At 31.7% G+C, this 17,097-nt stretch overlaps 1 protein-coding gene across 1 annotated transcript in view; it reads right to left on the bottom strand.

Annotated features, from left to right (window-relative positions):
- Nucleotides 1-2,276: 2,276 nt before the first annotated feature.
- Nucleotides 2,277-17,097, bottom strand: part of LOC129228722 (histone-lysine N-methyltransferase SETD1-like) — a 71,209-nt gene continuing 56,388 nt past the window's right edge. The window contains exons 16-17 of the mRNA XM_054863407.1: nucleotides 11,991-12,248; nucleotides 2,277-8,663 (exon numbers count right to left, since the gene is read on the bottom strand). Of these exons, the coding sequence (XP_054719382.1) occupies nucleotides 8,490-8,663; nucleotides 11,991-12,248 (432 nt within the window). The 3' untranslated portion in view covers nucleotides 2,277-8,489. The remainder of the gene's footprint in view (nucleotides 8,664-11,990; nucleotides 12,249-17,097) is intronic.

Raw genomic sequence — 17,097 nt, 5'->3', positions numbered from 1 at the left:
ATCGTTAAAGACTAGCTTTTTGGAGCATTCATTTTGAGAAATTGCTGAACCCTTTTCGTTTATCAGAGTTCTATTTCAGGAAATTTTCAAATCAGATCCTCCTACTGTACCTCCCTTTATTTAATATCATCCAAGATCGTCGAAAATTGGGTTCCTAAAGTGATAATTGGGTGAAGTGCTTAGCACGCAATTCTCTTTATTGAGCGTGCAGAAGCTTCCGTATATGAAATTTGAAACTGAAAAAAAAAAAAAAAAAAACAGTTTCGAAAAATTTAAGGCGGAGAGATTAAACATTCCCCCCTAGCCTTAGAATATTTTTGTTTTTTAGGACTTCAGTTTTGAAATGTTTCCAGGTGAGAGCCCTAGCTCCCCTTTCCTGTAACATCAAAGTTGGTAGTTGTTTGGTAGCTGCGTATCTGGAAATTCAATTTTGAAAAATTAAGGGGCGAACCGAGTTTGCTTTATTTTTAAAAAGTTTGATCAGCGACAGTCTGTATGTCCCATCCCATGCCCAAATGTCTACAAATAGTGTCAACTTTTTAAAATTTCTGTCGACCCCCCCCCCTCTTTTCTCTCCTCCACCATCAATAGAGATATTGTCTAAAGCGGCGTTCTTAGGACTACTATTTCAAAAATATGCCAAGGGAGAACCTTCGACTCTTTGTCAAATGAATCAAGAATAATAATTAAATATAAGTGTCACCTCCCCCCCTAAAACTATTTTCTTCACTGCATGAACTCTCCCCATAAGTTTCAAAATTTGATACTTTTTGTGAAAAACGGCGAGTTTAAAGTAATTAACCCTGATGGAAACACATAAAATATACAAATTTGTTACTGTTGTTTCTCAAGTTTAAATAAAGTTTATAAATTTAAAATTGTCTATAATAATGGGACACCCTATTTTCTGTATTTCTAAATAAATTCAACAAATGATTTTTCTAATAAAAAAATCCAAACTTCTGTTGCACATACTGTTTATTATTTTTTTTACCAGTATATGAAATAAAAATCCTCCTATTCATATTTTTACTCTGAATTGTGTATTTTATGCTGGTGTCCATATTTGTGGCTACAGGGTGTATGTGAAAATAACATGAAAATTCAATGAAGGTGTTAGAGATTCTCTTCAAATGTTCCTGAAAACTGTTCCATTCTTCAAAATAAATAAAAAATGTACCTAATTCGAATCAACAAACAAAAACTTCTTACTACAATTCTACACATACACTTTGTCAAATTTCTCAAAAAAGCTACCACTGTTTAGTTCTAGAAGAAGAGGAATAAAAAATGCTTTCAAAGCTTGATGTGTAGCAATTTTAGGTTTCTTCATTTTATTAGGGAAATGTGTGTGTTACATAATTTCCTGTAAGGGTTTAATGACATTTATCTATTTCTTATTAAACCTAACTTTGAAAATCTAACGCCTCGAAAAGAGAAGTGTCTTTATAAAAAGCCATCTCTAAAAGAAATCACAAATTTGGAAATTTAAGTTCATGCTTTCCAATTTGTTCTAATTAAATTTTACATCAAAACTCTAATGGGAACAAACTGGAAATCTTTGATCACTGCCCATACTTTTTTTAAAAAATGGAGGTATGGCTAGGATCAAAATAGTTCAGATAAGACGAGTAGAAAAGATGTGGCGGAATTTAGATTTACGGTAGGCCATGATTACCTACTCAAGCACCTCTACTGAATCGTCAATTATGAGTCCTAATAGCCCCCTTTATGAGAGAGATGAAACTATGGACAGGAACCATTTGTTGGAATGCTCAGCTTTGCATAGAGATTCCGACTTCACCGTAAGGGTTTAATGCTCCCATTCCTTTATCACATGTCACACTATTTTTTATAAACCTATTCTTACTAAAAATAATGCAAGATGTCACATTTCTTATTACCTCTTCCTTCCTCTTATCACAATTTCATGAACCATACTCCCCCCACAAAGCCTGACATCATTTGTGGGCAGCCCTAAAGCATTGGGTACTTTTCCATAATCAATACATCACTTGGCTCATTTTAATTCTTGGCGATAATTTGTTCATTACCATAATGCTGAGTGAAAGTTACATAGTGGTTAGCAACTGAAAATTAATGCATATGTAATAGCATAAATTAATAGTAAGTTATATTCGTTTTCAACTATTCGATCCAATACTTCAATTTGACAAGTTCAGAGTGTTTTAAAAACAAATGTCTTAGAAATCCATTAAATGTAATAATAATAATCACATGCACTACAATCTAAAAAAAAAGTCTCTGAAACCATTTCAATTTTTAATACAGAAGTCAGATGTATGTACAGTTTATGAATGATGCATGTTTTATAACAAACACAGAGCAAAGTGCTCACAAAGGTCCTTGACATGAATGATATACAAATATTCATGAATAGTATTTACAATATTTTCAGACAAGGCATCTTTTGTAAAATGTTAAACTCTAACTCACTTTCTGTTTCACTGTCTGCAGCAGACTAAATTGCATAGAAGTAAATTGAAAGGAGAAAAAATTTTGTTAAAAATAAAAAATGCACAAATATTGAATTCTGTTAATCTTATGTACATTACTAATATACAGCAATTTTCTCATCAAAACAATAAAGCTTAGAAATTTGTACTATAAACATAAGATATAACATTTAAATAATAATCTTTAATTAAACATACAATTAAAAAAAAAAGGCTACGCCATCTAACAAAGACATAAACTTTGTACTATTAAAAGCAATTGGTTCAAATAAATTATCAACAAGTTGATCATATCAGTTTTCACACTGAAATGCAAAAAATGACACCCTAGTTTTTAAAAGAAATTCTTTACACAGGAAGCAATTTATACAAGAGTTTGCCACAGTTATTACGCAAAACATATACCGGGTATGCTTCAGTACTTAATAAATAAATGTAACACACATTTCACTTAATGTTCAAAAAATAATATTAAAAAACAAACAAACTGTAATTTAAAAGGAAATATATAATTACAAATAAAAATACAATAAAATTGAGTAGATACAGGAGTGAAGACAGCAGTTAAATATTTTTATGATTAAGCAGCTTAATTTTGTGTGTGTGTACCTGTGTCTGGGGTGCATTATGTCCATTTTCATCAAAATCGAGACTGAAGTCCCATCTTACTCAAATTTTATACTCCATCCAGAGGTATAAAGCACAAAGATTTTGATAAACAAAATTACTTTTTATAGGCCCATAAATGACAAGCAGCAATACAAATTATTACAAAAGAAAAACTTTAAACTAATTTCTTGGCTAATTTTGTTTTTGTGATTATTGCCCTTTACCTATCAGGTAGACATATGTACATCTATCTACTGTCAGCCACGCTTAGCCAACCAATGGTCAGTTGAGCTTAGTGGGCTGTCAGTTGAGCGAGTCAAAGGTCAGTTGAGATTAGTGTGCGGTCAGCTGAACCGATCAATGGTCATTGAGCTTAGTGAGCGGGCAGTTGAGCCAATCAAAAGTTGGTTGAATTTAATTGATTGGGTAATGGATAAACTAATACTGGGGAATGGATAAAATCTTCTGGAACCAAATATTTCCCCATAGACGCAGTACTGAAGATCCCCGCTTAATTGAATAATTTCTCTGGATAATCGAATAATATTGGTCAGCTTTTGCAAACATTTTTTGCTGAGAAAGTTTTGAATAAACTAAAAATAAATTGCGGAAGAACAATTTTTCCCGCAAAAATATAATATTTTCCGCCATCAACGGGCGAGAAAAATAACATTCACAATCCAACAAAATATTTCCACTATTCTATGTAGTTTCTTTAGTTACTATTGCAAAAAAAGAAAAATAATAAATAATGCTGACAACAATTTAATTAAGTAACACAAAAAATATAAACATTGCAGACGTTCACAAAGAAATAAATATTAAATGCAAAACATGGCAGGCAAAGAGGGAAAAAAATAAAGTTAGAAAAGTGTTCTCAAAAGACCTTCAGCAAGGAATCCACTATTATGGACTTTTTATACAAATAATGTAATTGCAAAAGGTGCAAAGGCAAAGATTTTATAACTCAAGTAGTAAGTTACTTTTTTATAATTTTCATACCTACTTATAATTATATACTTAAATAATATACTATTTTGTTGTTTACTTAGCTTATATCAAAAACTTTTCGCCAATAACATTAATTTCTTCCTTTATATAGTAACTGATTTATTATTATCACGTTTTAAGAAAAATGTTGCCCCAATTTGGAAAACTATCAACAAAATTTCCCAGCTCAATCAAATACCCCCTATAATTGAATAACAATTCTTATAACTGACAGCATTAATTTAAGCGGGACTGAAAGTGTATTATTTATACTGTTTTAGATGGCTAAAAAATATGTAGTTTCTTGGGAAATGTAAGGCAAATGCAGTGAATTAAAAATTAAAACCTTTTTTTAGATTTTATCCAACGCAAGAAAAATCAAAAATAGTAAACAGAACTTCGTTAATCTTATGAAACATAATCTGATAGTTGAGGAAATTTCACCAGGAATCTATCCAGAATCATCAAATATTTTTAAAATTACAGATAACTGCAAATGCCCATACTGAAGCCTAGTTAATATGTAACAAATAGTGCATAAAAAGGTTAAAAAAAAAAAAAAAGAGCTAAAATGTATTAAGAGATAAAACAGGAGAATGAAGAGTAGCCTCAAGCTTAGAATTTATCTGAAAACACTATAAGAAATATTGAAAAGAAGAAAAAAAAAAGTCTAACTGTCAGTAGAGCATCATCTAATTCAGAAAATTTTTGGGGAGTAAATGTACATACTGTGAAGTGAGGAAAGTAATCCGGTTTATTACTATTGTTTTGATACATCCACAACTACCTGTGAAGTATGGTATAAATTTCATGTCTACTAACACTAATGCACCACAGTGCCTTAGGGGTAAAAAAAAATGAAGGTGTTAAACTTAAGCCATTATGATTTGCCTTTAAGAACTCTTTTTTCCACAAAATATCAGAGAATGTTAGCTGTTCTGTTGATACATGCAGAATTGTAATGGATATATAGTCTCCTCAAAGCAACAGTAGGATATCTTATCCTTGTTTTTAAGCTTAGATATCTCACTGTTGCTCTGATGCGACAATATGTATCTACATGAGTTTTACAATTTCCAGTGTAAAGCATCCTGTTGCATTATGAACACTTATTTCAGAGAATTAGAAAGCAAAATACACTTTAAAAAGTTTATACATTAATTTAATGAAAATACAAAACAAAAATAACACATTTAACAAGTTCATTATTAGAAATAAAAACTGTTAAATAATAGTAAACAGCTACAATTGAAAAATGAAATATTTGACTTATTTTTTAACAGTAGCATACATTTAACTAGACAAAATAAAACTGTTTAAATAACACTTTCAGAATAATGATTTTTACGTTTCTTTTTAATACATCTCCTCTAGCATTTCAAATATGATGAGTTAAAGATAACAAAATCAAAATTTAATTTTGAAAATACATAACATTTTGTTTTTCAAGTAGTTCTAGAAAACAAAATAGATTCAACTGTCAAAACAAATAAGCTGTTATGTACATTTAGTCTGTCAAATGTTCCAAGAAAATAAAAAATGATTACAGTTAGTCATCCATGCAATTTTTAAAAAGTAAAATATAGTTATAAATAGGCATAAAAGCATGATATGTACAAAAAGTCTGAAAATACAAGTAAAACCAAAATTTGGCAAAGAAAAAGAGTGAAATCCCTTTAACATTAAAAAGCAATACAATAAAATGATACAGAATATTTCTAAAGATATATATTTTAGTGTTTCTTAAAACAATTTTATTACAACAAATTTCTGATTATTTATCACTACTCTGTGAACACAGTAGTAGATCACTGAATATTTTTGTGACAAAACTGGCAGAACTTAAGATTGGTGAAATTAAAGCACAATATTAGTTAAGGCTACAATGTTTATAAAAAAAGGAAAGAAATGGGAAGACAAAAAAAGTTTAATTAGTTAAATGTCTGAAGAATCTCATCCCTGTATAAAACAACAAAATTAAATAGAATCAAACTGAAGCTAAAGGTCTTTTTTTAATGGTATTTTGGAAATTACTGGTTACCATTTCATAAAAAGGTTTTCAAAGTTTATGATGCTAAAACGTTTACAATACATTTCAGAACTCAGAAAATAAGTCCATCTTCTAATAAATCTATTTTGAAAACTGAAGTAAAATATTGCTTATGCATAATTTCCTAGCTAATGGCATTTTAATAAGTTCAACAAGGTAGTGAATAAAAGATTCTGTTTAGTACCAACAAATTAAAAAATAAAATTGCTTTGTAAAATTTATTTTCAATAGACACTGTGCATAAATTTTTCTTTACAAAACAAATGCATGCGCATACAATATTTCATAAACTATAAAACAATAACTACACACTTGCTAATCAAACAGGCATAAAAGAAAAATGCCACCACCGGTTCATACAAATGTGAAATTGGAAAAAAAAAATATATATATATATAACTTTGCAACTACAAATGTAATTGAGAATTTAGGGAGAGGCAACCCTGCACAAATGTTAATAGAAAAAGTCTTTATAAGATTTGCTAATATTTAATAAATTACTTTTTCCAAAAAAAGTAAGTTGGAAAGCATATTGAATAAATTAAGAATTCAAACAATAAATTTGAACCTAGAGTGTAACACAAAGATTTGTGTTCAGTATGAATGAATAAAACTATTCTTGGCTTAGACAAACAAGTTATATTTCATTATGCACATGAAGCACAAAAAAAATAACTTGGTCATATTGAAAAAAAAAAAAAAAAAAAAAAAAAAAAAAAAAAAAAACACTACACATGTTCTACAATTTCAGACTCTGATCTGTATGAAAGACAACACTAAGATTGATGAGAAAATACTGTTCTTTGTTTCAAGAAATCAAGGTATCAGCCCTTTAAATTCTTGGTTTGATTTCAACTCTTGTCCTTCTAGGAATTCAAATTAAAGTTCAACAAAATTAACAATATTAATCATATTTTGAAATTCAACCCAGGAAACAAGCATGGCTGAAAAACTATAATGATTAAGGTCTCATTATAAGAAATTACTAAGAAATAAATAACAACATCATCACAGGAAAATATAGTCAACTTTGCTCAATAGCTTCCTGGCTTAGTAACATGAACATGGCTACCAGGATTAAAGAAAATGTTAATGGCATGAAGCTTACACTATATATTTTCCTGTTTGTTAAAACCATTTTTCCTTTTATTTCTTTTTGAAAAAATTTGATAAAAAAATTATCTTATATGCATAAACTTTGGAGATAAGATTTCTTTCCAGGCGACATGTCACAAAATTCATTGAAGTTACATTCCTTGTATGGTTTACGAAAATAAGAAAAAGTTAAAATCTATATTTTAACTTTTAACTGTATTCAAGGATAAGGATAACAGGTTTTTCATAACATAAGAAATTTTAAAGTTACTTTTTAAAAGATTCTTTGCTTTGAGGGGAGTACAGTGGAAGTTTGTAATTATTGGCATGTTAAACTTTTTTTTTTTGGATAAGTTAACTTTTCATCCATGCAAAATTCTGCAAATATTGCGAGGTTTTTTCAGTTATGTTATCTCATAAATGAAGATTGAAATAAGACTTCATCTTCTGAGCAGAAGGAAAAATTCATGGAAAAGTTTGAGTGTATGTCAATATTTCAACATATGGATTGTGGTTCACTTATTGTGATGATTTTGCAGTTCATTTTTATTTTGAAGCACCAAAAGAACATGTATTTCAGATAACCATATTACAAAACAATAGGCAAAAAGCTGATAGAAATTCCAAGCTAGAGAAAAAGGAATAGAGTGAAAGTTGAATTTTCACAACCTTGAGTTCAATTCTGATATATATATTTTTTTCTTTTCAAAAATTCATGATGATCAAGAACTGCACAATGTAAACATTAACTGTAGTTCGTATTCATACGTATGTTAACTATTTTTTCTTTTCAAATATTTGTCATAAAAATTTAACATTGAGCTCAAAGTTGTGAACTTCAGTCACAAGTTCAGTCTTAACACCCATTTTCCTAACATGGAAGACAATTTTCATTACGTAAATTCTTTCAGGATTCAAAATAAAATATGATAATGAAAAAGTCAGTGTACAACAAATTTATATGTGCAGTGGGTAAAGTAAGGAGCATATAAGTTAACAATATTTTACAGGATATACTTGATTGAAGCATGAAAACTGATTATTAGCAACATAACACAAAGTACATTTTTGGTTAAATAAACTACTCTTGCCTGTACATTTCGAAAAATATGGTTAACATTAATTGAATGCATGAAAGAAAATTAATATGTACACTTCATGAAGAATCTTGGCAGTTTTGCTGCATAGTGAGTTATCAATAGAAACAGACTATGACTTGCTATCACAAAAAAAAAAAAAAAGTATTGCTCGTTTCACCTCTGAAAGCTTCAGTTAAGAGTTCCTCGGCACTGAGGTGCACCACATAAGCAAATAATTTTTTCTTCCTCAATAGGGAACTTATAATCATAGGTTATTTCTTCATTTACATTAATTGGCTGTTTTGAGTAGATAACTATTTTCTTCAAACCTTCAACAGTAATAATTTTTGCATAACAGTTAGGCTAAAAGAAAAAGAAAGCAAAAAATTATTTTACATGTTACCCAAAATTCTTATAATAAGCAGTACTCAAAAAGTGGCAGAAACACAAAAAAGAAGTTCGGAACTTTGTTGGGTTTTTTTCACAATGGAACAAAAAAAAAAAAAAAAAAAAAAAATATTAATATAGCAGAATTTTTTACATCACTAAAACTAGCATGGTACCAAATAGCATTTGGGCCAAGTACTAAGTATCAATTTCGTTTAAAAAAAGAACCATTCATACACACAGAGCCAGATAAGCCTTAGAGCAGAAGTAGCAAATACTACAAGCCCTGCATCAAGAGAAAAAAATTCCAAAAAAAAAACTTTCCTGCACTTTTACCCGTTTTAAATTTCTCTATTTAGATCTAGCTTTCCTAAATGTTCAGGCAAATTAAAAATGCTCAATGCGCCTAAAGAAGTTTTCACTTCAAAAAACTTATATTTTTCATTAAAGTGCAGACTCATTACGGAATAATTCCATGCTGACAAGTATCAGCGGTGCATGGAGGAAGGGGGGGGGGGGGGCTTTGGAATTTAGGGTCTGGAAACGTAATTTAAAGCAATTTTTGGGAAGAGCAGAAGGAGGTTTCTGAAACACTAAAAGCACAGTTTAAAGCTCTCTTTGTCGATATTAGACAAGAGAGGGGGAAAGGATTACCATCCAGAAATTACTTGAAAGTGGCTTTGTTCTTAAAGCTTTCAAAATTGGAGTCTTGAAAAGGTAATTATTAATCATCCTAAACTCTCTTTGGTCTCTTAACTCCGTCACCTTTGGTCACCCTCAAAAATTGCTGCCAACGACATTGTAAGCAACAATGAGCAAAAACCTTTTTCTTTTGCATCACCAAAGGTAGCCGAAAACTTTTTTATTCAAACGTGAAATTCAGAGAAATTCTGGGAGAAAATTGCTTAATTTTATCGAAAACCCGTTAAAACTGCTTTTTGGAACTTCAGTTTCAAAAAATATCCATAGGGGAAATCCTGAGTCCGATTCCTTCCTATAACATCATCTAAAGTTGGCCTACAAGTGTGTATTTTGGACTATAATTCCAAAAAATTTCTATGTGACTGTATGTCTCCCCCTCCAGCATTGTTAACGATGGTCTAACTAAAATGTACTTTTAAGACTTCAATTTCGAAAATTTTTCCGATTACCTTGGATAGCCCTAAACCCCAATCTATGTTAAAAGTAACCAGCAATGGCCTACAATCACGTTTGCAACACTTCAATTTCGAGAAATCTCCAGGGGATGGCTTTTGTGAACTTGCCCCATCCCCGCCCCAAACTCACTAAAGATCGTATAAAATTATCCTTTTAGAGTCTATAATTTTGAAAATGTTCTGCTCAAAATTGTGTTTTTAGATTAATAATAGATAATAAATTCGAAAATTTTTCAATGGGATCTCCTTACGAACATCTCTCTCCCCTCACTCTACAACAACATTCAAGATAATCTACAGTTTTATTTAAGACTTCAATTTTGAAAAAATTGCCTGGAGAGAGTCGCTGTGAACAAATTTTTCCCTTTAATTTTACCTAAGATGGGATACAATCGCATTTTTTGACTTCAGTTTCAAAAAATCTCCGAATAAAAGCCACCAAACCTTCTCTCTTCCTAATGTCATAAGGGGTTCGTTAGAAAAAAGTTTTTAGAACTGAAATATCAAAATTTTACGGGACCCTTCACTCTTTATATTGTTCAAAAATTGCGTTTTTGGAATTAAAAGTTGGTGACGGGAAGACGAAGGGCAATATAAGGAGGGTCGTAACCCTCGTAAAGCTTTGAAATTATATCCATATTTATGTATTCATGCGCATTATAATTGCACCTCCCGTTTCCATGAAGAAGTGCACTATAGTTTATTATATCATGTAAAAATGAGGGCCCCTTAAACACATTTGCTACGGGACTCGTGCTGGCTTAATCTGGCACTGCATACACACAAGAAGAATTTTGCCCTTACTGAAATATCAACATGGATTTTAAGCATACAATTATTTATAAAATTAAATCAAATTTGAAATTAATTAAAAATTACTTCAAGTCAAATCAATCAAAATGAAATTTTAACGAATTTATCAATCCATTATAGCCAGTGCTTAGGATGCCAAATGGCAGAAGAAAGCCCAATTCATATGCTGTGTGAATGTGGCTATTATTCTGCACAAAGGTTTGAATATTTAGAATACCACTATGTTGATCATTGGGAATTGCTTAACCTATCGGTTAGACAACTGCTGAAATTCATTTCTGCTGTTGGGCTCTACTAGTGGTCCTAGTGGGGATAGTACAATGGGCCAGTGGTTGCAGTGCTTGCACTCGTTTCGAGTTCCCCTTTTTTCAGTTCATGCTTCATAACCAGTGCTGGGCTTTTAGTGAGATATATATTATACAGTAAAACCTGTCTACGACGATACTGTTGGGACCTAAAAAAATGTTGTTATAGACAGTTATTGTTATAGACAGTTTAATTATTTATGATTTTGCTGGGACCAAGGAAAGTATCATTATAGACAGTATCGCTATACACAGGTTTCACTGTAGTGGGATTATAGCCAGTGCTTGGGGGAAAATATTTGGAGGAACTCAATTTGGGGTTTGGAGGACTTATCAAAAGAAAAGGTGGTTTAAGCCAATGTGCATTCTATTCGCATTATTTTTACAATACAAAACCTATTTCTGGGACAGTGTGCTCCTCCGTAACTACAGCACTACATGTAATTTTTACCCTAAAAATCCTACTGAATGTTTGAAAAATTGGCAACTTTAAAGGCAGGCTTAACAGACTAAGAGGAATGTATTTTCTCAGAAGTGTTGCATAGTAGATGTCACAAGTTATCTATCTTGATGAATTTTTCGTTGCATCATTCCCTCTGAACACTGCAAATTCCTTATGAAGATGGGAGTAATGCACAGTTTTGTTTTCTGTCCAAAGGGCAGATCAGTGAAAAAATAAGAAAAAAATGGTGACAAACAAAAACCATTTTTTTCTACATAAAAAGCAACTTAAATTTTTTTGTAAAGAAACATGGTTGATAGAATTATTTACCTGGGAAAAATAATTTTCTGAATTTTTCTTGAGATAATTATTTCAGGAGAGTATTATATAGCTCACTGGCAACAACAGTGGCACAATTAAATTAAAAATCTAAATTCAATGATATTTCTTGCCATGCAACTCAAATTTTATTTATGAAACTCATGCCCAGTGGCATATAAACCACAGTCAGAGAAAAATTGACAGACTCCTGGAATTTTAAAGTGTTTGCACACACACACATATATTTTAAAGTTGGTATACTTACATTGCAGCTGTGATTAATAAACCTTGCTAAATTTCCACATCGAGTGGCATCAATGATTCCATCTACGTCCACCTTAAACAGATATGAACTACCAACACCGATAGAAGTGTACATCTTCTCCCTTTGATCTGCAATTATAGGCCGAACCATTTGTCCAACATATTCTATTACCATCTCATCAGCAGCAATGGGTTCTAGAGCAAAGAGTCCCCAGTCATGGATACGACTTCTAGCAAATTTTAGTTGTTTCTTTCGAAACTGCAAAATAAGGCAATATATGGAGAGATTTACAAATCTGTAAAACTATATCAACACATGAATACATAAAAAGTTCACTAGTACCCTCATCTATATTAAAATGTCTCTTTTATCAACTTGAACTTATAAAAAAGCTTGAAATTTATTTCAATAAAATAATTCAATTTAGTATAAAAATGCAAAATTATTGTCCATTTCATAAGTCTTTTCAAACAAGTAATAAATTCTTGTTTTCAATTCTTTTTACAACTAAGTTTGTCTTTCTTGTTTTTGTTAACATTATCAAATACGTATCATACAGCACTTACTTGTAATTGAAAAACTATCAGTGTAAACTGCAACAACTAAATTATTTTTAATTGCCTTTAACAAATCCAAGCAAAGTAAAATATATAGGGAATGCAAAAACACGACAAAGGTTAATAAATGAGTCACTACATATTTTCAATAAATTGATTTCAATATTGCCTTTTGGCATCAGCAGTGCATTTAATTATGAACATAAATTGGCAATTGTTTGGTTCTTTAAAGTTGTGCCACTTTTTTGGAATTAAAAAAAAAAAAAAAAACTGCAACAAGTAAATTCACACTTTTTTAAACCAGGAATTTATAAATGACTATTTAAAAATGAATAAGTCTTCTGAGACATAAATATGTGATCTTCTACTTACACATTTAATATTTCACTACTTGATGAATCAAGAAGAGGTATTATCAAAATTTTGGTTTTTTAAAGATCCTCCTAATTTAAGGTAACATAATGGCATTAAAAAAAAATCTGCCAATAGATAATTTCTGAATCTTTCAAATATTGTCTTATCAGATATTTAATAAAAATCTTTAAAATTCATTTATTTTCTGTATACCTACAACACAATTATGGTAGTAAAAATTTACCCATACGTTAAAAATATGTTAGCCCTAATTGAAAGAACGAAGTTTTCTGCGTTTGATATTTATTTGAAACTTCCAAGTTACATACAGTAGGAGTAGGAGCTATAATCTTGTTAAGTAAATTTTAAATGCAATTCTAAGCTTTTATACGCGTGATTGGAAGCGATTTCATAGTTGGAAAATAAGGAGAAAAAGCTCAATGATTTAAAATTTTTACCTGCTGTCAGTTCATGTTTGTTCACAAAAGTGTCATCTGACCCGCGAAATTCATCTTAATATGAGGTCGGCTCTCTGGGATATGTTTTGTTTTTTAAATTTTTAATTTAATATTAGTTTTTATTGATTTGAGGTTTCTGTTATTTTTCATTCTTGTTTTTCTCGGCATCCTTCAAAAAAAAAAGGTGAGACTAAATTCTCTATTTACTGTTTGTAAAGGTGTTCCGGCTTTGTATTTCGTCGGTCGGAGTAAGTTCGGTGGAATGGGTCAGCGCTGCATTTATGCTGAAATAAAATGCGAAAAAATATTGCTAGCCTGTTCAGCAGCAGCTTTACACTCTTGCTCTTGTATCCTACATCTATCGAGTTAGCTAGAAATAATTTTTCACATTCCATCTAAACATTAATGCAGCGCTGGCCCATTCCTTCCAACACTCCCTCAATTCTAACGGAGATTTCTTTAAAAAGTAAATCATAGTCTTGATTATATTTTTGCCGCAATTAACATTTTTTGAAGAAACTGCCATTATTCTGACAGGAATACCTACCGTAACAAATTTTACACTTGGATAGTTGATTTGGGTAAAAAAAAATCGAGATCCGTATCCGTATCCACGGATCTTGACACTAATGATCCGTATCCGGATCCGTGGATCTACTTTTTTAACGATCCGGCACATCACTAATACCTATACATAATGAATACTTAGGAGGAAAAAAAATAAGAGGATGTAAAAAAGATACTTGCATTTCAAACTACATGCAAAATATGAAAAATTGGAGAACAAAAAAACGTCATTGGCAAAAAAATTTCAGAAGTATACCATTAATAAGGATCAATATGCAATAGTTTAAAATTTTTCAAAGGCTAAGATTTGTGAAAGAAATTTCTAAATTTGATAGCCTCACAATTTCTTGACATTTGAGTAATTTATTGGAGTATTAGAATTCCCTTGTTTTTGTATTCTATCACCATACTAAACGAAAACGTCTTTTATTTTTTTAAACCTTCATAAAAAATTAAGATAAAATTAATCGTAATTATTTTACGAGGGGTTGAAACAAACTATAATGCAATTGGATTCAACTTTTGGAGTGGGCGAGGCAAAATAAAAAATGTGGAAATTAGATATTACAAAATATAAAATACAAGAAGTGTTTAAAACAATGGTAAACTCAAATTTAATGACGTCCCAGCAGTAGAATCCCATTGCAAAAAGAAGCAGGAGAGTTTTGAAGAGGTGGATACAATCAGATTTCAAAATTAAAATTTGTTTTCAGAATTGTTCAGTTTTAATAGCTTTTATATAAAAAAAAACCCAAAAAGTTATTGCAGATTTCAAAAGTGCTTTCAGCTACTGTTACATTTTCACTATCGAAGAACTTTTTGTCATGACTTAATAACTTTTCCAGGACTGAAATTTTTAATTTTGTTTTCCACGACTTTCCAGGAAGTACAAACCCTGATCAAAGGATGCATGCACCAAACATTCCACCCCACCAAGTACACAAGCCTCCCTCCCCCCCAGGGCCAATCCTAGGGTGTCGGCCGCCCGTGTGCAAAGACCTAATGTGCTGCCCCTCAAGAGTAATTTGCATATTTTGACTAATCTTGAACGTCAATATAAATTTTTCTTTAAATTTCTATGCCAAGTTCGAATTTAAAAAAAGGGGGGAGGGGTGGACAGAAGAATGATCTTATAAAAAGGAAGAAATTTTTTATAGTAAGAAACTCCTTAGGTACAATTTATATCTTTGAAGAAAGTAATAGATACCAAAATTTACTAGTCGTAAAAACGCATTTTATAGTCTTTCTTCGGTGACATCAGAGAAGGGACGGAGGAATGGGAAGCGTTGGGGAGAGGTGTCAGGTGGGGAGGAGCATTGCTCCAAGAAAATTATCGAAATTGTTGTATGAAAAATATTTTTAGTTAATCTTTAGTTGTGTTTGGTTGCAAGGACAAAAGAGTCAAGTATATTCAAGTTGCATAGAGAAATTTTCGAAATTGATGTCAAATATCGCAATTTTAGAAACTTTTTCGAGACTTTAGGTGAAAGTAATGTTGCAGTTCTTTCCTAAAATTCTTTCAAAATTGAAATCAATTTGAAGCTATTATTTAAGACCGTAGCTTAGGAGGAATCGGCGTTCTTCCCGAAAAATCTCCGAAAGTGAAATTTTAAACCCGCAATTTTGGGTTACCTTTGCTGACGTTGCAAGAGGGAGGGAGATTCAATCGTCTCCCATTGAAAGATTTCAAACTAAAAGTTTAAAACGCAAATTTAGGCCGTCTTTGGTGACGGTACGGGATCTGGCGGCTATCCTCCGGTAATTTCCGGGCACTATTTTTTAAAAAACCCGTTTTTGCTAGATTTGAAAACAATAGGGAAAACGTGAAAATATTCCCGAACCAAAATATTTTTCGGAACTTAAATCCATTATAGGCTATTTGTCGGAAGGAAGGATTTTGGGGCTCGTAAGCGGATATTTCTAAAATCGCGATTTTATATTATCTTTGGTGACGTTAACAAAACTGGGAAGCTTCTACGGATCTTTCAGATATTTTTCAACATTAATATCTGAAAAATATAACTATAGACTTTTGTCCACCTCACCTCGACGATTGATGGATATGCCCTAGTGTCGTAAAAAGTTACATAAGCCTGGCAGTTCTCCTCCGTAATTCTTTGAAATATAAGTGTTAAAATCGTAATTTAAGCATTGTTTGATAACGATGGGACTAAGAGCGGGCGGGGATTCAGTGTGCCCTCACGAACTGTGTTTTTGAAACTGAAGTCAACTTCAAGCTAGTTTAGGCACTAGCTCCACGGAACCGTCTAAAAACGAAATTTTCAGGTATAGTGATTGAGCTGGAGAAAAGGGGGATCCGGGGTCTTTCCCCAAAAGTTCTTGAAACTGATGTTTGAAAAACGCAATTTTAGTTTGTTTTTTAATGCGTTAAGTGAGAGGGGGTGGAATAAGGAGCTTCTCTAAAGACACTAATTGAGACTGTCTTTGATAGCAATGTTTGCGAATGGATTTCGGGGTCCTCCACCGCAAAAATTTCGAAAAATGACAAATCAATTTTATATGACGTTTGATGATAGGAAGGGCTGTCGTCTGAAAATACGTTTTGGATTTTAGAGCCAACATTTTTAGGCAATGTTTGATTAAGTTAAGGTGGAAGAGGTGAATTAGAGACTTAATTGGGTCCTTAAGATCGATGGTTCAACCAGCGAAATTGTCTGAAAGTAAAGTCCTAGAAACGCAATTTTAAGCCTTCTTTAGTTTCGTCAAGGAGGTCATGGCATCCTTTTGGATCTTCGTTTTGGAGCTACATTTAAATTTGCTTCCCGGGGCAAGGGCCCTGTCCTCCTACCTGATCTGAAACTAAGCAGTTCATTCAAGATTTTAATCAGAAAAATTGTCGTAAAGGGGGAAAAGTACAACATTTTAGTTCGTCATTCATATATGTTACTCTCAAGGGAGTCGCAATTTTCCACTTTCTCTCCACGCATCCACGATTGTTAAACACAGAGTTCGTTACATAGTTTGTTGTTTGAAATGCTTGCGAGAGTATCTAATCAGTATAGTTTTTTTTTAATAAAGAAAGTATGTCTTCATTGTTTAGGTCTACAAAAGTTTGGGGGGTAAACATTAGTGAACGCCCTCGGTGCTCTTTTTAGATGGCACCATTCATGCTTCAGAAGGGGGCCTTTCCCCTCCCCTGCATCCATGCCT

Source organism: Uloborus diversus, chromosome 8 (genome assembly GCF_026930045.1).
Source record: "Uloborus diversus isolate 005 chromosome 8, Udiv.v.3.1, whole genome shotgun sequence".
NCBI lineage: Eukaryota > Metazoa > Arthropoda > Arachnida > Araneae > Uloboridae > Uloborus > Uloborus diversus.
The sequence above is the reverse complement of the archived record's forward strand: the minus strand, read 5'-3'. Positions and strand labels throughout refer to the sequence as shown.